The sequence below is a fragment of the Oreochromis niloticus genome, linkage group LG1 (assembly GCF_001858045.2).
Source record: "Oreochromis niloticus isolate F11D_XX linkage group LG1, O_niloticus_UMD_NMBU, whole genome shotgun sequence".
NCBI classification, from domain to species: domain Eukaryota; kingdom Metazoa; phylum Chordata; class Actinopteri; order Cichliformes; family Cichlidae; genus Oreochromis; species Oreochromis niloticus.
The window spans coordinates 12,260,235-12,281,896 of NC_031965.2; the positions used below are offsets into that span (position 1 = coordinate 12,260,235).

A 21,662-nucleotide genomic window follows, 5' to 3' on the forward strand; every position below is an offset into this window, starting at 1 on the left:
TTCCACAGATAAGAAGTGAGAGTAAATAGTGGAGCAGAGAAAAGAGAAAGGGGGGAACGACGGCTGGGTGCATTAACATACAGATAGAATAGGCAAAGAGTTTTAATGCACTCAGGAGGCTTGGGGAACGGAGAGGCAGCATGAGAGGTGGGGAGGAAAAAGGGACTACAGAAGAGAAAAGAGAAAGACAATCAGCAGGCTGGTGTCACAAAGGCAGGCAACCATGACCTTATATCTCAGTTCATCATGGGCACAGAAAGAAATGAAAGGCCTACAGGAGGACAAAATATAGGTAAAGGAAAGATGAGTGGGATGGAGCGAGACAAATATAGAAAACGGAGAACTGTGAAAATTTGAAAAAGAGCACAAGGATCACAGTATGAATATGAAAGAAGTGGGGCACAGTAGCAATATAGGAGGAGTGACAAAAAAGAAACACTGACGGGAACAGGGATGAAAGTGAGTTACAACCACCACCCAAAAAAAAAAAAAAAAAAAAAACACAGGATGGGGGAAAAAAAAGCACTAAGTGACTGAGAAAGGAAATCATAAAATCAAAAAATGTGTTATTGCTGAAAAGCAAAATATTAAAAAGAAGAAACAGAAATTAAAAATCAGAAAAACACTTCAACCTCACGGGTGGAGAGAATAATCTCGGTAAACTATGAAACAAATATTATTTCTTGTTCTTAAAGACACGCCGCATGCATAAATACAAAATTAAACAAAGAGCCGTTTAGTTTTTCCTCTGAACAATAAAGAATACAGACACTGGGCATCCAGTTCATTCTTAATGGCCCAAATCAACCCCCCGCTCACCAAGCAAAACATTATTATACTTTGACTAGTTTAATTATTACACAGGAAAATATAACAGGTAAACTGAGGTAAACTGAGGTAAAAAGGAAAATATACAAGGGAACTGGCTCTTTAATTCCAGCATTGTGTTCCTATTGCTACACTTATCCACTTAATGACTGAGCCAGCGTACTGATTCAAGAGACAGTTTCACTAACAGCTACTGAGGGTGTACTCATAGAGAGGGATGAGTGCCTTGTAGCGTCTCCGAGCACGACTGACCCGCCTCCCCGCTCCACTGCTAGCCTGTGCTCACGCTGTCCGACAATCTGAGCATGCTTTGGTTTGTCTCTTTTTCACGTGCACTTGCACACTTGAAAAGCACGCTTGGAAAACATGACTCAATCAATTGCACCTGGGCAAGACACACAGCGATCACACTAGTCAAATTAACTACACTTTGACAGTCAAACCTGTGACTACACCTTCAGTAGGCGTCTTTTTATCAAGGATTTACGGACGCCCTGTAGCCAATGAAAACCGAGTGTTCAGCCAGGCAGGTTGTAAAGTAATGTAAAGGTAATGTCTGACAAGAATCTGATATTTAATGCAGCCGTTGTCAGAAATATTAACGAGGAAAAATGAAAACCACAAAAGACTGTAAAACACTTATAATCATCCTTATGTGAATGAGATGACATATCAAAGGATGTGCCAACTATGCATTCAGGTAAAGAGAAAAAATAAATCAAAAACATACCAATAAATCTGCCTTTGAGCCAGAAAAACAATACAAGTTTGGTTCACATAACAAAAACATCAAGCTGAGCTTCATTTTTGGATAGAAGCATGAAGTCCCTGTACAGCCAACACTTCCCGATATTCCTTCTTTCTAGTGTGAGACTGAGAACATGCAATCTGTTAGCAGCTCTGCATTTACCCTCTCCAGCTCACCATCCCCACAACACAAACCTTTAGCCCTCACCTCTCTCGGGACATAACTGTCAGTGTCCTTGATCCGAGCACACAGAAAACCTGGAGTGTTAAAACTCTTAAAAGGCAGTCTTTACAAACTGACAGTTTTGTGTGCTAATGCTAGAACTAAAGACAATCGTCAGGTTCACAAATGGAAGGAGCCATTTTGTCGGCCTCATCACTGATGGGGACGACAAGGAGTACAGAGGACTGACTCAGGACTTTGTGGACTGGTGCCAGCTGAACTACCTCCAGATCAACGCCAGTAAAACCAAGGAGCTGGTGGTAGACTTCCGCAGGCACAAACATCCTCCACTGCAACCACTGAACATCCAAGGTATGGACATTGAGGCTGTGGACAGCTACAGGTACCTTGGTGTTCATCTGAACAACAAACTGGACTGGACTCATAACTCAGACGCCCTCTACAGGAAAGGGCAGAGCAGACTGTACCTGCTGCGGAGACTCAGGTCGTTTGGAGTGGAGGGCCCACTCCTGAAGACCTTCTATGACTCTGTGGTGGCCTCAGCCATCTTTTATGGTGTGGTCTGCTGGGGGGGCAGCATCTCTGCTGGGGACAGGAAGAGACTGAACAGGCTGATCCGAAGGGCCAGCTCTGTTCTAGGACGCCCTCTGGACCCAGTGGAGGTGGTGAGTGACAGGAGAATGGTGGCTAAGCTGTCATCCCTGTTGGACAACATCTCCCACCCCATGCATGAGACTGTGACAGCACTGAGCAGCTCCTTCAGTGGGAGACTGCGGCACCCACGGTGTGGGACGGAGAGATTTCGCAGGTCTTTCCTCCCCACTGCTGTCAGACTCCACAACAAAGACTTTTGCAGCTGATCAAACACACAAACCCACACATGTGCAATAAGACTGCTATATGTGCAATTCTTCTTCTGACGAAGTTGTGTTTTTGTATTTTCCTACTCAGTTGTATATAGTATTTGTATTTCTATTTTATTCTATTGTATATATTATTCTATTCTATTTTATTCTATTGTATATAGTATTTTATTTTATTTTATTGTATTTTATTGCATTCCAGTGTTTTCTAATTTCTGCTACATAACTTTGCACTTTTGCTGTAACAAAACAAATTTCCCACCTGTGGGACTAATAAAGGCCATCTTATCTTATCTTATCTTATCTTGACTTGGCTTGTATGCCTGTCCCTTATTTATATACTACAGCAGGGACACTGCCCTTTTAGCATTAAATTTAAATGCCAGTAACTAATTTGTTGCTGCTGTTGTTCACCGCCAAGCTTGATTCCTGGATTATGTCAATTTTTTCTAAAAGAATTGAAGAAATTTCAACATTTTAGTGTAAAAGTATTAGCTACAATGTGCCAAAGGCAAGTTAAGCAGCCAGAAAAAAGCTACCTTTAGCTACTCCCATATTCACAAGTGGGTAGCTCAACATCTTCAATTTAGCACATTTTTATGCCGGATACCCGCCTTATGCAACCCCAAAGGGATCTGTGTCCTAATGTAGCCTGAATGAGCAGCAATAATATTGCAGAAAATGGTAAGTGTGCATGTAGAAGACTGAAAGGAAAATTTAATTTATAAAAACGTGAAACTGACCAAGTGATTTTTTTTTAAATTTTGGGAAAGGGTTGAGCTGATAATTCTACAAAGTGTTGGACTCCTAATGATTTATGCACAAAGACACACACACACACACACACACACACACTTACAGTTTCTAAAATAATTTTCTTTTGTCAGCTGGTCAAATTTAAAACTTGATTTTGTTAACCTGAATGATGTGACTCTTGAACAACAGCCTGATTTATTCATGCTGACTCCAGCGGAGTGAAATGAATGAATTACTCCTGGAGTAGGTCTCAATCCTTCCTCAAGGTTTCTGGCTGACCTCTTTCTGACACTGTTTATCCGAAGCAAAAAGTTCATTACTGCCGTTTCCACACATCAATGCTAAGTTGGAGGGTCCTTGACCTGAAACACCTCAATCATTGCGGAAAATACAACTGCATATTCCAAAAGCTACAGAGATAATAAAATTATCTTTAATTGAATTTTTATTGGAATGCATGAATATGATCATTCTCTGTACACATTTATTCAAAACCTATATTTTTGAAGTCCTTGGAAGTGTTCAATAGGAGGTTTGGTTTAACTTACCATGAGGTTATTGGGTGCAGGTCTCTCCTTGGGGTTCCGCCTCATGCTGAAAAGAGAAATACAACAGCTTAAAGCCAGACACTATTAAAACTGAGTTTCTAAGTGCCCAAGAGATGGTTTTTAGTTCTAACTTACAATTCATGCCTAATTTTATTTATAAACGAATATTAAAAAAGGAGGGAGGCTTGAAACTAAACTCTTCGCTCTACAGAAATTAAAAGCAAGAGTTTAATTCCCTTACAACCCAGTACATTTCTTTCAGGCAGATTAGGGGAGTATTGTGTGATTTTCTGCAAGCGTCCTTCATACTGTGAGGTGTGTAGTCAGATAACTTGTTAAAGCATCGCTTTGAAAGCATTATGACCATCTAGGAACAGACTGGGAGAGGATAGTACCACCACTGAACAGGCAGGGCGGAGTACCTCGGTCCTGAGAGAGAAATGCCCTGTTTAAGTAAATGCAACAGCCATCGGGGACAAACAGCAGCTGGTATAATCAGCTTGTGAGTGCTGAACACACACATATACACATGTGGTTAGGGTGTGTATGTAGATGTTTGTCTAACTGTAAAGGTTACAAGAGGCAAATTAATCACAAGCAAATGCAGGGTAAACATTTTCTGTGTCCTGACGCATTAGATAAATCAATCATTCCTCATAAATAAAGAAAAGCTTTCTATTCAAACACACAGGAGAACAGAGCTAATAGCTATTTCAACCACAATGCATTAACACTAATGCAGTTTATTTCCATTACGCTATTATACCATTATACTTCATATTCATCTACAGTAATTTGAATGAAACAAAAAGTCCTTCTATATTTGACCATGACAAACATTTAAAGGCAGCACAAACCAAACTTACAAATTAAAGGACCTCACAGTCAATAGCTGTTGAATACACATAAAGTGTCTCTTTTATTTAAATAATTAATCTAGTGCTTCAATTTCTATAAACAGATCATTTAAACAAATAACTCACCATTGAGTGATGAAGTGAACAAACTTTTCGCTAAACTGGCTGACAGGAAGAACTGGAGGATCCTGTAAAAAGAGGAGAAAACAAAAAAGCAAACATTTACCTCACATCAGCAGGGATATATTAAAACTAAGACGAGGGTTGTCATAGTCAAGGTCGGCTGAAATGACTAAACCAAGAAGAAACTGACAAGATTTTAGGGCTGGAGATGAAAGTTGAGAATTGTTAAAGGAAAATTTTAAAATCCTGAAATGTGACTTGTGTTATGACTGATGATTACAAATCAACCAAGTGATGACATGTATCCACAGAACACGTTGGCTAGATTAAAGTTTTGTTTTGTGAGATTTTTTCATTTTTGAAATATGTAAAAAAAACACTAATCAAACTTGGGGTGATGATGTCACACTGCTCTGTATGTACTATCAAACTTTTACAGGCAAGCCCCCAACCTCAGAAGGTTCGTGCCCTACACTTCACAATGTTTTAAACTTTTGTAACGTTAAGAAACAATCCAAGTTGAATTTAACTTAAATAAAAACTATATACAATAGCATCAGGAAATTGAACTTAGGTTCAACTCAACACATATTTCACACTTTGATGATGTGCCCCATTTTGTGAAAAGCACTGCTGACACAGAGATCAACCTTGATTTCATTGTGCTATTGTTATTCTCCAACAATGTGTGACGCAGAAAATATTCACACACTTAATGCTTGCAGTCTGAGTTTAGAAATAACATTGGATTTTTTTCCTATTTCTCTCCTGAAATTCTGCCAAGGGGACTAGTTACGGTCTAAGGTTTTAGCAGAAATGTTTTGTCTACCAGACATAGAAAAAAACAAAAAACACACACAACACGAAGAAAAACAGAAATAATTTGACCGCGTCTGCATATAGCATAACCAGCAACAATACAACAACACTAAATGTGCCACGTGGGAGAAAGCGCTGGTGCTGCTAGAAAAAGGTTTCCACACGCTTTCGTCTCAAAGATGCTCTAGCTCAGCGGCCCCCAACCTTTTTTGCGCCACGGACCGGTGTATTTGTGACAGTGTTTTCACGGACTGGCCTTTAAGGTGTCGCGGAAATACACTAATGATTGAATAAAATAAAACCTGTACTGATATAAAAAAGAATATTTATTCATAACACACGGGAAAAGACCCAGGGAAACTGAGTTAACAATAAAAATGATAAAAAGTAACAGTAAAAACCGATAAAACCCCTAAAAACAATAAATTTCACACCTGAGCCTCAACTCTTGCGGCCCGGTACCAAACGGGTCCGTGGCCCGGGGGCTGGAGACCACTGCTCCAGCTGAATGAGATCAAGTCATCATACTTAGGACTACAAGATTATTGAGATTGTTTGTCATCATTATTCACTGATTTTAGTACAAAAAATGTTTTCATGCAGTGTCATGTTAACAGAACACTGCTTTCAAAACAAAACAGATCCTATTTATGAACCTAGACTCAGGGCTTCTTTTCAACAGAAAATAAAATATCTAAATAAAAAAACTATTACCAAAAAGTAAAAATTAAATCAACATGGCACTGCTACATTCCTGTAGATGAATAAGGTCTGCCAGATTTTTTTCACCTAAGTGTATTTCCTAGAAGCAATATATAAAGTCTTTCACGCCATTCACTGCGCCTGCATGACGGAGGTGACACTTGATGTCACTTGTAGAAAGATGCCACTGCATTTCTCCTGTGGCTTGTTGCATTTAGTGCAGGTTTTGAGAGGACAACGTGTCTCTTGTCCAGTCAATTGGCCCTTTTTCTGCTTTGAGGGACAAGCTTTTCTGCTGGGCCAAACATCTGAAATTAGTTGTACATCTGTGTTAATGCAATGTTACTCATCCACACTAGTCTGGGAAACTTTAAGCTGCACAGTGCAAGGACCAGCTGTGATTGGCAGGCACATGGTCAGGTGTCGATGCAGGGAGCGCTTACTAGATATCAATATCCCTGGATCATGTTCTTTAACTGTAAGAAGTCAAACTCTTGATCAACAATAACATCTGATCAACTACTATTACTGATAAAACATATCAAAGTGCTGAAGAGATTTAGTGATGTTCAGTACTTTTCTTGTATAAAGACTTTAGTGTCTGACCTCAAGGCCGCACTCTTTATCATGCCAGGACTGAGTGGTGATTGGCTGTCAAGTTGTAATACATGTGTTGCACCTTTGGAGTTTCTCTGGTTGGGCCAACTAATCAACAAATGTGACGAGCTACCAGGTGAAAATGTTAATATAAGAGAAAGTGTTGTACATTAAAGCTGGTAAGGTTCAGATTGTCTACCGCCATGGTTGTACAGAGCCCAGTACAGAAAGAGGTGGAATAAGACAAGATTTGGACCTTAATGAAAAGATCATCAGACCAAAGGGAAAAACCTTTAAAGGAAACAGCTGTATATTTGGTGTGGAGCCCTCAGCACAACGCACACAACTAATTAAGAGTCACCTTTTGAAGACAGGACAGAAATTCTGTTTGATGGTTACTGCAACAACCAAATGATGCAAAGCAAAAACTTTTTTCTACTTTTTATTTTCTTTGTGCCTGCCAGGTGAACAGCTGTGGAGGTACCTGCTGGCACACAGTATGTTTAAAGTCAGCCTGGTGGGGAAAAATGGACTATTTAAACCCATTTTAAAGTATAAGAGTAAAAGGAGTGTGTTACGGTGCTTGGAGAATGCAAAAATGTTATTATATTTTATTATATTAGCAGATATCTAAAGGTGCACACAGACACAAAGATGTTTTGGTAACGAAAGGGTTTTAAAGCTTTTTGAAGCTACCAGGATGAATGTTAAATTTGTAGCATTCAAGGATTTATGTAGGAGAAATTTCTGAAAGATTATTCAGTATTTTTGACATTGTGGTTTTTTGCACTCCTTTACTTTATAGACAGTGTACACAAATCTTTTGTGCAGTTCACCTCACTTTTATCACTGCAGGTTTTTGTTCCAGGGAAATATGTAACTTAACAGATAAATAAGAAGCTAAAATAAAGACAAATAGAAAAAAGTGGCCAAGTAGTCCATGAACTCATTTTACTTTGTTCTTAAATATTTTCAATGCGGATTTTGTTGTATAGATCTGGGAAAGAGGTGACTGTGGTGACTGAAGAGGGAAATATTTTTTATTTCAGTATTTAATGCTTGAAATTTAAACTTGAAAAAGCGTATCACACTGACAAAAAACTTAAACCTAGAACCAAACAATAGTTTTCTAAAAGTGTTATTATTGCTATTTCATTTAAAAAAGATGTTTTGACATCCCTTTTAATTTCATTGTTAGATATTTGACACACCTTTAAAAAGCAGTAAGCTCTGAGGCTGGAAAATGGAACAAACACATAAGTGTCCCAAACTGCAGCTGTTACAAAACTGAATCAGTCCACACAGGCTGATAAAACGGTCGTCTTTAAAGCAGCCTGGTCTCTATAGCCAAGTTACCTCTTCATCACAACTGTATAGTGATGATTTTCTTTTCTCAATAACTCACATGTTTTATCAAGGACTAAAATTAGGAGAACACCACTTTCACTGACAGGTGGATGATGACAAAGTCAGCAGAGATGAAGCCTCTTCAAGGTGCGTGTGGTGTTTTTCGTTACTTGGAGTATTTTAATTAAGCTATCTGGAAAATATTATGGCTTGCTGTGTGGGTTTCGGAGGTGAAACTAGTATTGCACGAATAATTAGCAGATATGTGTGTTTGTGCATTGCAGCCGATAGATGCAGTTTCCTAACTAAACCCGATCAAGCTTGAAAGAAGCAACGCAGTGGTGAGAAAAATGCTAACCCTAAGGCTACAAAACAAAACTTAACAAACCAATAGGTCACGTAAGGTGGCTACATTAGTCTTTAATAAAGAGTCTGAGCTTTATTTACCCATTTTTTCAAACATGGGTAAATTATTTCCTATGAATCTTTTACCTACACTGAGATAATCAATAGGAAAAGCAAAGACATGCTTTAGGACTAGTATAAGGATGCGTTTAAGATAGAGTTAACGTTATGTTAATGTTAGAGGACGTCAAAAACTTTGAAGCCATCTATGTGTGTATCCCTCTGTGTGTGTGCCTGAGTGTGTCAGGCCCGCTGCCTGTTGTCAATCGAAGTTCTATGAACCGTGTCATGTAGAACAGCTGTGCCCGACTGACCCTCCATTACAGCCCTTCACCTCATTACTCCATCCACTTTCCCACTCTTGCTTTATCCCTGCCTTTGGCTGCTGGCATGAAAACCTCCCAACACAGTATATTATTATTTTTACACATGAAATACTTGGAGGAAAAGTCTAAACCACTTTACAGCAGCAACCTTGCTAAATTAACATCTGTATTCACTTTGTTTCCAACAATACCAGCAAGCAGAAAACCAAGTATGAAACTGTGTGAAATTAACAACATTACAGTTTTTGTTGTACATACATTTGGAAGATGCTGTTATCTGTACCTCTAAAATTTTACATACACACAATGTGTTGTGCTGGGATGTAGTAAGATCGGTAGACGCGGCAGGTGTAGGTCAAGTTTTAAAAACATGTAGTGCGGCGTCATACAGAGATGATGCAAAGAGGTCTTAAAAAATGAAATAAATCAACTACTCAGATATGCACAAAACTCATACAGCCCAGGTTCAAGACCATGCATTCATTCAAATGCAAAGAATTAAACCTCTTTACATCCGAGACCCTGCTGTGCCATTAAAAACACCTCTGGGCAGTGTTCGCCATTCCTTAATGCTCTGATCGGCAGGCTCCCGCAAAGCATGATGCATGAACCCATTTAAATTAACAAAGGAATGGATTCCTTCTAATCTCACTGCACTTCACAGTTCTGCCGCTGCTTGGATGAGCAATATATCATAGCGCGCACACACACAAACACACGTGCACAAACAAATGCCCGTGAGCACCAAAACCCACAAACGTCAGTATACACTGTTTAGAGAGACAGAGCACCAAATAATTTGCTATTGCTATATTTTGGTGTACACACACACGAACACAAAGCAATAATCAATTAGGTGCACCACACACACAAAGTCTTGACTATACAATTAATGTATGTGTCATGTAGGCTAAATCTGATGCAAAATTTCTCTCTGCACTTTTCACACAAATCTGCATGCAGATATAAACATGCACATTTATGCATGTATTCATGTTTCCACCTGAGAGGAACACTGCTGCAGCTTTGATGTGGCAGCAGGCGATGGCACAAAAGACAGGCAGGCTGATGAAAGTGGCTAGTCTGCGTGAATTAGTCCTCTGGTTGTCAATGTGCACCACTAGGAGACAGAACACACACTACGAGGGTACAAGGGTACAAGTAAATATACATGTCATTGCCATGAAGCAATTATTAGGCAAAATTAGATCAGTAATTACAGGCTTGAAAATAAAGTGGGAGTTCTTTATTAGTGGAGCCACTTGCTATTCAACAAACAGAGGAGAGAGGCGCATTAATGAGGGAGGACAGCTTACAGATGGTGGCAACAACTGCAGAGAACTTCTAATTCAAGACCCTGGCTGAGCAGGGTGAGCATGTTGTTTCTCTACCATGCACTCATAACAAGGATTTCCAAAGATGCAAGTACGATGGATTTAAGTGGGGGACGGGCATGTTAAAATAAAAATTAAGGGAACACTTAAAACACATGTTCTAGTTGAATATCTTTACTGACATGCATTGTGCAATCTGATCAGCATAAAGTGATGAAACATCAGTGGAAAACAAAATCATCACAGCTCTGATCACATCAAACATCAAAGTTAAGATTGTTCAAGTGTTCCCTTGATTCCTCTTTGAGCAGTATATACTAGTATTTATACTTTTGCTGATGAAAGGTTTGTATTTATGGCATAAATGCAGCATAGATTCAGTGCAGAAGTGCAAATGTCCCTTTAAGTGTCTTACATACAAGTGTGTCATTTTGAGAGTGAACACTAACAGTCCTTAGAGATATTCAGTGTGTTACTAATGAGATTCAGCCTCAAGTGTTTTATAGCTGTTGGGTTATGGAACATTTTGGCGTTCTCCAAATATTGACCAAAATCAACCTAATTTTTTTTTTTTTTTTTTAAAAGCATTAAAACAACCTTATAAATGAAATCAAGATAAAGTGGGGGTGATGTAATGTTATGTTAGGTAAGTCAAAAATGTGTTTTCTCTAATGCTGGCAAATTAACTGTGTGGTAAGCTGTCAACAATGACTACATGTTCTTTGTTCATTTTCATTGTCTAAATAAATGAAAAATAAACTCCTTTACTTGAGCTGAAACCACAGCTCTTACTACCTCGACTATTCTGTGTAAGTAAACCCTTCTTTCAGCTGCTCCCTTATTCAGACAGCAGATTTATGATCTGGAAAATTTTTATGCCGCATGCTACTTCCTCACGCAACCTTCTCGGAGATTTGCATCTCCTCCTGGGGAGCAAATCTTTTGTGTTTGATAAATGTGTAAACCACTACACTACAGAGAATCAGCAATTTTAATTGTCATCACTTGTTTATTTGGCCTATATGTTGAGGGCATACCTCAATTTAGGTTCAAAATGAAAGAAATAGAAGCCAAACCACACACATTTGTACCTAATATTAAAAGCTCCACTCGCAAGAGCACATTCATTCAGCCAATAAAGCAACTTTCAATTTCCCAGTGGGTTAAGTCACATACAATATCCAAAAAAGGTTCACATGTACAGTACAGTATATAGTAATGAGCAATATTTACAAAATGCCAGGGAGTCAGGTGTAATTTATCACACCTGCCACAGTGTTGAGTCAGGTGTGTCTAAACTAATTAAAAATACCTTTGTATTAGAGTAGCTGCTCCATGTGACGTGTCCCAGCCCAGTTATTTGGGTTTAAACAAAAATAAAAAAGGGTTTCTACAAGTTGTGCTAGACTCTGAACATCCAAGTGGGAATTTATGCTTCAGTGGGAGATCTGCACTGTAGGTACACCGTAACCGCAAATAGCTCTAAAACGCTACGACGTAACGTACAGTGTAACCTGATGTGCACCTGGCCTGTTCAGAACCGTCGAGTCCTCTCCCCTGTTCATTTCTGGCGAGTTTTTTGGCAGTTTTTGAACACGACAGGGAAAGAATTACAATCATCGCCTCAATATAAGAAACAATAAACATAAGGACTCAAAAAAATCTGCAAATTCCTGGAGGGAGAGGGAGCCGAAACTATCTGAATGTACGAACTTGATGCATAAATGTGTTTTCCTTTGAAAAAAAAAAAAGAAAAAAGAAAACAACAAAGAGCGAGGACCCCGGAGGGAAGAAAGTCGAGGCATTTCATTTGTTTCTATCGGCTGGCACTGCATGTAAAACACATAATTAACACATAATGCACCACATACAGCCATAAACGCTGGCAACGATGTCAGCCACTTTATGTAGCTTATGTCATCGGCTCTGCCAAGACTCAACGCACAAGTCTAAATCGGGCGCAAGTGGGAACAGATAGATTTCATCTATGCAGCGTCAACTGTCCAGAGAGAGGTTATCCTCTTGTCTCTTCCTCCAAAGCACTGCACTAGCTGGGACGGTAAGGCACGGACAACAATGAGAGCTCTCTTGCCTCAAGGGGGAGACGAAAAAGGGCACAGAAAAATAGTTTGAGTGATGGCTACGTCTAGCTGACTAATGAACAGTTCAGCCCAGGTCAATCCATTACAACCGAAAGCATTTAATTATTAATTACGGCCAATCTATAGGCAGTTAAGGACAAGTGACATTGTATGTTTAATGTGCGATATAGCTGGTGATGGGGGCATTGCAGGAATGCTTTATGCTGTGTAGCCATTTTGACTGTACATCAGCAAAGAAGCCAGCTTAAAAGAAGAAGAGGGGAGATTGTTATTCCTGCTTATGATGTAAATGCAGACAGTGTGAGCTTATATATAATGCATATTTTCGTGCACAGCAGCATCTCAACGTATCAAGAAACTGTTCAAGTTAGACTTGAACAAGGTTTGGTTTCACTATGATATTTTGTCCAAGCTTGCATTTTGTATTAGAAAATGGAAAGTGTTAGAGCATAAAGAAATTTGATGAGAACGGGTACCTGAACGCTGTCACTGAGGAGATTGATCCGTTGGCTTAAATAAATTCTTATAAAGTCATTATTATGTCTTTTCCATCTTTGACATCCTTTTGCTTCTACGCAAATTATAAAATTAAATAAAACTTTATTGGATGGCTAATCAGTCGCTGTGGTCTGCAGTGTGCGTGCATCATTATCAGTCCTGTGAGTCTTTGGTTTGATGCTCCTGTGAGTCTTCTCTGACTTTTTTTTTTTAAGACACAATAATAAAACCCAGTGCAGTAAGGAGAGAAAGCCTGGTTAAACACATTTTTGCATACACTAGTACACAGAATTCAGAGCTGTGCTTTGTGTGTATGTGTTATTCATGACAGGTCCAACCTCTACAGTAATGTGCATGTGCATATGTGTATTGCCTGAGGCAGTCGCGTAGGGTGAAGGGTTGAGTGAATGGGGAGCAAAGCCGCCTGAGTGGTTTGCTTCATTAGGAAACAAAATATAAGCTTTCCGGGCCATTAGGGCTGACTTTAGATGCAAAAGCACATAAGACGACGACTCACCTCATCAACAATGCATTGCAGTAACTGGAGAGGCTGGAAGAGGAGAAGCACAGGGAGAAAAAAACATGTTAGCTTACATGGAATTTCTTGGCAACGGAGAAAATCAATAGTGTGATATTAAAAAAAAAAAGTATCTACCTAGATTAATCAAATTCAGTGAGCTCAGGCAAAGCCACCATTCAGCTTCTGAATGTTTTTATTATTCCATAATGGCACCTAATGTAATACTAGCAGTTTAAGCATGATCCAATATTTTTCTGCAAAAATGCAATTTGATGGGTTTTTTTTTTTTATTATTATTTCAAATGAGAGAGTCAACCAAGAGTAACAGACTTCAGAGTTGTAGACCTCTAGCTTCTTATTCCACTGCAATAAAACTTACCATTAAAGATCCTTGGTTTTTCTGAATCTGTAGGGCGAGAGAGGGAGAGAGAGAGAGAAAGAGACGAGGCAATATGTAATTAGCGTGTCATAATCAAGACGATGCACTTGGACACATTATGATCACTGGGAGAAAATTATTGCTTTCCTGTTGGCAATTTGTGAGTATGTGTTAACACCATTTACATAATGAAAACACACAAATGTTAATGGCCTCGTTCTCATTTGAGGAGAATGGGGGTAAAAGATCCACTAATGCTAATTTTCAGAGCTGCACTTCATTCCTGCCCTCCAGGTGATCGAGATGTGCTGGGATGCAAAGTGACTGTCACAAACAGTATTGAGGTTTTAGAAGAGCGTGCTCACTGTGGCGGTTTCCCAGGTGACACACCGACACCGAACGAGCTAAACACACGATGACAACAACAAGGTGGATCTTGAAAAGGAGGAAAAAACACAAATCCAATTCTTTGACTTACTAAGACGCCACCTCATTTGATCAGAATCAAAAATAAAGAAACTTTTCTTAAAAATAAGAGCCTTCATTTTAAAATGTACGACGCTGCAGTAACAAAACTATAGACAGGATTTAGTTTTCCTATTTAAACACCCCCCGGGGCTGAATTCACGAGGAAAACCTGCTTTTATTTCTAAAGATCTAAATTTATAACTTCATCACACAGACTAAATGATACAAGGCTCAAAAACTAGGCTCAGCTAAATGTCTAATAATGTTTGGTGAATAAATTGCTCATTTCTCCAGGCCTTCTGACAGTGCATTAGAGCACTTATTGATCCACTCGATTAAATACAGGTTTTTACACTCTGTAAATACCAAGAGACTCCTAAACTGCCTCTATATCCAGTTTTGCCTGATTCAGACACATTAAAGGCAACTATGGAAAACTAATTTGTTCAGAAATAATTACTAGAACAAAATTGCGTGCTGCTCCAGGAGTTGGAATTGGATAGTGGGAGACCAACTTATTCAAGCATAAATGAGCATGTGTTCCTCTTGTACTGGGTGGCTTGACCACACATCAAAAAGAAGATTTTTTTTATTTTAAAATACCTCCATGTTATTCCCCATGAAGTGAACCTTTGGATGGGCCGCATTTCTAAATGTATTTCATCATGAAATGAGTCGGATCTTCTCCTAAGTCATAAACACAATCTGACTAAACTACTAGCACGCAAATAGCGCACAGTGGAAGATGTAAATGAACCTCTGTGGCGGTGACTCATAGTGAATTAATAAGAGATTGGAAGTGTGCTGAAGACTGTGGATGTATCCCACCCTAAAAATAAAAAATAATAATAAAAAGAACCCATAAAAAGAATAATCAAAAAGCTAGATCCCAAAGGCATAAAAAAATGCATGTTGGCTTAAGTGTGCACAGAAATAAACTCTCTCTTTGTAAGCGGCGCGACAGACCAGTGACCTGCCTGGGGTGTACCCCACCTTTTACCCAATGACAGCTGGGATAGACTCCAGCCACCCCATGACCCTGAACTAGATAAACAGAAGAAAATAGATGGACTCAGACTTTTTTTACTTGTATGTTAGCGATGAACAAACACGTGCATTGTGTAAGCGAGTGTATAAAACTCTCTGCGTGTGTGTGTGTGTATGCAAATGTAGCTGTGTAGGAAATAAACACCAGCTTCTCGCGTCTTTGAGGTGGAGAGCCCACTCAAGTTTTAGAGCTTCTCTCATTACTTCAAACCATCACAGTGTGCTCAGCATGAAAATAAGAAGTCACAAAATCAATTTTTAGATGTCAAATGATTTCTGTCCCTTTCAAGAGCCGCTCAATAAACACTTCTAAAAGATCAGATGGCTTTTCCCCTCTTGAAAGAAGACATTTCTTCAAGGGTAAGGAATCTGAAAAACTCTTTTAGATAGATAATAAAAGAAAAAAATACATCACTTTCAAAAGCTGACAGGCATGTTTTCATTATGATTAAGGGCAGCCCCAAATGAAGATATGCTTATATATATATAATGAGAGGTCTGCACCTCTGTTTTCGTAGCTGTTAGGTCAACAACAAGCATGCTGTTGCACTAGCCTGAGATGCGTTTCCCTGAAAATGAAGGCTATTAAACATCATGCAATGAAAGCAGCTCATCTCTGATCTCCTTCAGCTGCCAGCCTTTCATCCTTAGCCACAGGAATACTGCTCAAATTAGATTCTCTAAGTGTTAAATTTAGATTTGCAACGTGATTGATTAAAGGAAGCGCTATCAAGTCAAGACAACAGATCATTAAAATCAGTTTTCGGCTGCACAGATGAGCCAAAATGAGTTGTAAGCCAAATGTCCAAAAATGTGCAAGCGACAACAATTAGCACTGCAATAAACAAAAGGTCCTATAATATGTTAAGACTCACATATTGATTACTTATCTTTTGAAACAAAATGTTAACTAGCTTGCTGACGGAGGACACGTGATCGAACAAAGTATGAAGCAGTTTGGATTTGTTGTAGCGAGCTAAAAAATTACAGCAAACATTGTTTACAACACACACTACACTGTGGGAACAGATACCATTTCCTCTCCGTTTCATTTCAGAGTGAAAAAACAAAGCAACAAAAGGAAAGCATCTATACTCTCTGATTGATGCGCTGACGTGTAATGAAAGTTCCTGAAACAGACACACTAAAGATTGACACGGCATTTCATCCACAAATCCATTCAAATTTGAGGGGGGGGGGGAGAAAAAAACATGACAAAATGAAGAGAAACAAAAGCAAGCATAAAGCAAGCAAAAAAGACAACAAATCAATCAGATACAATACTGCTGGCGGCTGTATACACATCACATCAGGTCTGGTGTCTTCAAAGACTTTCAGAGCGAGCCGTGCAAAACTCCATTAACTCCTGACAAAGAATGCAAATGAATCCCGACATGTGGTGAAGTGGAATTAAAGAGACAATCTCTAATCATGACAAACATGAGGTGATGACTCCACTGTGCATGCATACACACTCACACAACAATGAATGGAGGATAATCCATTAACTAAACAACGTCCGACAAATAAAAGCAAGTGGAACGCGCACACGCTCCCTTCCTTTACTTCCTTCAAAGGCTGAAATCTAAACGCCACACCGCTTTAATAAGTCATCCAGCATTTTTCACTAAGTAAAAATTCAGACGCCACAGATTTCCTTCTAATTTTTCCTCACTCTTTTAATCTTCTACAACTTCTTTCTGAGCCTGTGCTAAAATGTTCTCTGTGAAGTGTAGCAGGGGGTTTTGCACAGACAGCTGTGCCAGCGTCTGCAAAAATGACAGCTTAGGCCCGAGGACTTTGGCAGGCTGCGCCTGACGAGCTGGATCCGAGCGCTCTCGCCACACTGCTCTGCTACAGCCTGCAGGTGAACTGTCTGCAGTGCCATATGGAGTTAGGGGAAAATTAACACCAAGATGAGGAAAGCTGCGTGATGGTAGAGAGCCTTACCAAAAACAGAGAGGTGTTTCTATTTTGTCCACCCCTTTTATATCAACGAGGGAGGACTAAAGTGCCTCTCGTACATTAGCGATTAACATGATAATGACGGAATCAAATGAAGAGAGGAGAGCGCACAAATCAGACACACCCAAGGCTGCAGGCGCAGAGATCGATCACTGTATGACATTTACGTTACTACACGATCTACACCTTTGCTTTCCTGCACAAAGACCTGCACTTGCTTTTCATCGTACTTAAGAATTAACGATCGACACCGAAAATAAGTCAAAAGCTACATCGTGACTCTAATCAGTCTCACAGACAGATGTTTACTGTGAAAGCACAAAAAGAGGTGCTGAATAAATTCCTGTCAAAACGCATGACAAATGGCTTTTACTGGAGAACATCATTAAACAGAGGCAATGGACATTATCAGCCAAAACACCAATGGCATACAAGAGCACATTTTTATGCATACATCCTGAGATTTTTAAGCTTTATAAAAGATGTCCGGCTCGTTCATTTATTGAATGTCTGCTCTCCTCGGGAAGGATAACTGGCGTTCCTGAAAATAATCAGTAACTCGCCAATCCATGGGCAGATGGTGCAGCAGTTACCAAACAGTCTGCCTTTTAAATCACTTATTTTCAAGCACGTTTTGACTAACAGAGCAGTCCAACTGTTGCACACAACAAACCATTAAAGAAATAAAATAACTAATTCACCGTGTAAGACTTTTTGTCAAATGCGCCGACGGATAGAAATGGAAAATCCCAGCTCTTCTATAAATAACTAATACTCTCACACAATCAGTCTAATTTCAGAAACAAACATCCCTAAATAAGACCTGCCCCTTCAAATTTTGTAAAGGTGGACAGCCAGGAGGTAACCTGAGGTAACCAGATTGAGATTGCTCAGCTAGGGATTAGTGAGATAAACCCATCTTAAAAGGGCTAATTAAGACTTGATGGGATTGGGAAGCCACTTCTGTAGCAATTACATTTGAGCGGGATTTTAACTTAGTGTAATGACGGGAAAAAAATAAACCCAAACAGCAGTTCATACACTTGAAACTGTAAATCAAAAACTGATCTAGATGAATTGATAACAAGAGGAAATCAGTTTCCAGGGGTTGTGATTCTAGTTTGCTCCTATAAATAGAAAACTACAATTAAAAAAATAAAGAGAAAATCATCCAGCAGTTTAGAATCGGGTGGGAGAAGCTGGCCAACAAAAAGCCTAATCAGCAGAGTGCTGAGCGGTCTTCAGGTTGTTTGCAATTTTTCTTTGTTTCTTATTTTGTCTTAACATACTAAGTTATTTCAAGAAGAGAAACTGTTATCTATCAAGACAACTATTACAAGAATAAAAATCCAACAGGAACTCCTTCCAGAAAAATTATTCGAAGCAGATCAAAACTCCCAGCATTTATTCATCAGTGCCATAATCCATTAAAAAGAGCCCTTACCTGTGGATACGGGAACATGCCAAGCGCCAGCTGTATAGAGAAGATGATAACAATTAATTCTCAAGTATATCTGACAATAAACAAATTTAGTTTTATCCATCCATCTAAGAAGTCCTGCATGAGAGTCTCAGATTAAAACGCAACCAAAAACACAAGGCAATACTTTTTCTGACAAATGAAACCTCACAAAGGTAAAACTTCCTGTATGACCACAGGACTGCATTCCACTAGACTGTAAAGGGCAATGATAGTGTATCCATCATTATGCGTTACTGTACAAACACCTTGCCATCAGCAGTGTCTTGATAGCATAAAATCTCAACTGTAGACAAGGAAGCAGAATGCAGCTGAAGCTACTCGAGCGTGCAGAACTTGAGACTTTCAGTCTTTGAGGTAAGCTTAGTGCCCACCTGCTGATAACACTTCCTCATCAAACAACATCAGCCATTAGTTAATAACCCCCCCACACGCACAATTACCACCTGCAGAGAACAGAATAGAGGGATAAAGAGAAGGGGGACACCGTTGGAGGGCAGTTGCATATAATATGTGTGTGTGTGTTGTTTTCACTGGGGTGTTGGGTGTCAGCTCTCCCTGACATTTTGCAATTCACTTGGGGGTGGGCATTTTTCATCTTGGTCAAGGGCAGCTTATTGGCAACATTACTTTATTAAATTGCCAAAATGCTCAGCTCTTTTCTTGAACATAAACAGACTAACTAGTAAAGATGGGAGCAGGACTGCAAGCCAATTCATTTGGCTTAATGCGCACGTCCACAGCTAGAAACAAAGAGACCAGACTCTTATAAAACAACTATATGTCTTAATCACGCAAACTTACGTCAATAAGTTTGACATCACTGCAAACTCCATTATAGTTATAATTGTAATGATATCAAATTTATTGACTAACAAAGGTGAGGCAGAAGCCACAATCGTTTATTATAGTGCTGAAGGAGAGCTGGAGACAGAAACAGATGGAGAATCAATAATGTCAGCAGGAGGACAAAAGACCGGGGAGGTGGATGCTGAAATTAAAATGTTATTTGAACACACACTGTCAGTTAAGCACTTTATCGATGCTATGTGGAGAGAAGAAGAGTGACAGTGATAAACCTCCACACACAATGAGGAACAGACAAGACTTAACACATGCGATACCACTTATTACATTTTAATTACACTGCAGCTAAATCTGCCATTAAATGGACCGCTCATGTAACGGTTAAGTGTATCATAAAGTCACTTAAAAACTGTTATACCTCCATGAAAGAGATGCCCGCACTCCAGACATCTGCATGGATCCCATACTGTTCTCCTGATATCCTTTCCGGCTATGAAGCAAAAACAAACAAGTGTAAAAACAAAGTCAGAGGCCAACGTATAATTAAAACAAATTCAAAAGTATCTGAGAATAAACTCAAGTGGTGTCTCACCGCCATGTATGCATTAGTTCCCACGTATGTTTTGGCAATGGAATTCACCAGCTGCAAATAAAACAGCGTTTAAGTGAGTAAACAATAAAAAGTATTCAAATGATCACAACATAAATAACTTGATATAACTAAGGTCATGTCAAGGAATAAAAAAAAACAAGGGGGGGATTAAGCTTCTTTACGTAAACCTACTGATATGTCAGGTTGATATTTTGGGCTGCACTAAACCATCGCACAAAGGAACAGGAGTGAGACAAGGAGACATTAGTGAGTTTGTGCATTTGGACACAATGGCACATGCCATCAATGACAGGACTGTGATAATGAGTGTCTGTTCCCTTAAGGCTGGTTTTTTTTCTCCTTTTTTTGTGAGCATACCCTCTGGAGCGTGAAAGAGTGAGGAAGCATGTGCATGTGTGGAAAAGACTTCAACAGAAAAATATAGTTAAAAAGACAAGTCGGTGAGGGTGTAAATTCACCTTGGAGTTGAGCACGGAAGTGGAGGTTAAAAATGAATAACAATTTACCACAGAAGCGATGTGTGTTAAAAAAAGCAGACCTCGGGTTGATGTTTTGGGGAACGGTGAAGGTCTGTCCCTGATGATTACACTACAAAACGCACGCTGATGCACACACAGACTTGCACACACGCACAGACTCCATTGTCCGTCACCCACGCTTTCCCCCAATCTACTGAATACATATCAATGAGGCTTGGCGTTGTGTGTGTGGGTCATAATTATAACAAGTGATTTTTCTCAGAGGCTGCAGAACAATAGAGGTGGGGGGTTAATGTGAGAGGAAGACCCCTGGGACAGCGCTGATGTCTTGAGTTGGAAAATGAATGTGGTGATTGACAAGCTGACCATATGCACGCACACACAGACACGCCGAGAGCACAGGACTGCGGTTTTTGAAGCCACAGACAACTGTTCTTTTTCTTCTCTCCTCTATCTTCCATTCTCTTTTCCTCTCTCACTCATGCTCGCACAAACAAATCAGTGTACCTGTGTGCTGACACCAAAGTCACAGAGCTTGACTCGTCCTCGGGTGTTCACCAGCATATTGGAAGGCTTGACATCTGTGGAGACAAACTGCTTCATAGAACTGCAACATCAGCACACCGCGGCATGTCTTTATCAACCCTGCTCTTTTTTAATAACACGGAGGCCGTGCACTACCTTACTCACCTCTGTGAAGTATCTTCAGGCTCCACAGATACGTCAGGCCTTTGACTACCTAGAGACACAAGCGGCAGAGAACAACTATCAATTCTGACAGCATGAGGCGTGTAACCAGCACACCCCGGTGAATAACAACTACTTCACATTAACTCGGTTTATCGCCACCTCTGCTTTGAAAGAGTTC

The 21,662-nt window shown here is 39.6% G+C and overlaps 1 protein-coding gene across 1 annotated transcript in view; it reads right to left on the bottom strand.

Annotated features, from left to right (window-relative positions):
- The window catches only part of map2k5 (mitogen-activated protein kinase kinase 5), a 59,879-nt gene that overhangs the window by 15,956 nt on the left and 22,261 nt on the right, over nucleotides 1–21,662 (bottom strand). Inside the window, exons 13-21 of the mRNA XM_003456769.3 lie at nucleotides 21,485–21,533; nucleotides 21,302–21,375; nucleotides 20,295–20,345; nucleotides 20,121–20,192; nucleotides 18,860–18,889; nucleotides 13,936–13,962; nucleotides 13,554–13,586; nucleotides 4,910–4,971; nucleotides 3,927–3,972 (exon numbers count right to left, since the gene is read on the bottom strand). Coding sequence (XP_003456817.1) covers nucleotides 3,927–3,972; nucleotides 4,910–4,971; nucleotides 13,554–13,586; nucleotides 13,936–13,962; nucleotides 18,860–18,889; nucleotides 20,121–20,192; nucleotides 20,295–20,345; nucleotides 21,302–21,375; nucleotides 21,485–21,533 — 444 coding nt within the window. The remainder of the gene's footprint in view (nucleotides 1–3,926; nucleotides 3,973–4,909; nucleotides 4,972–13,553; nucleotides 13,587–13,935; nucleotides 13,963–18,859; nucleotides 18,890–20,120; nucleotides 20,193–20,294; nucleotides 20,346–21,301; nucleotides 21,376–21,484; nucleotides 21,534–21,662) is intronic.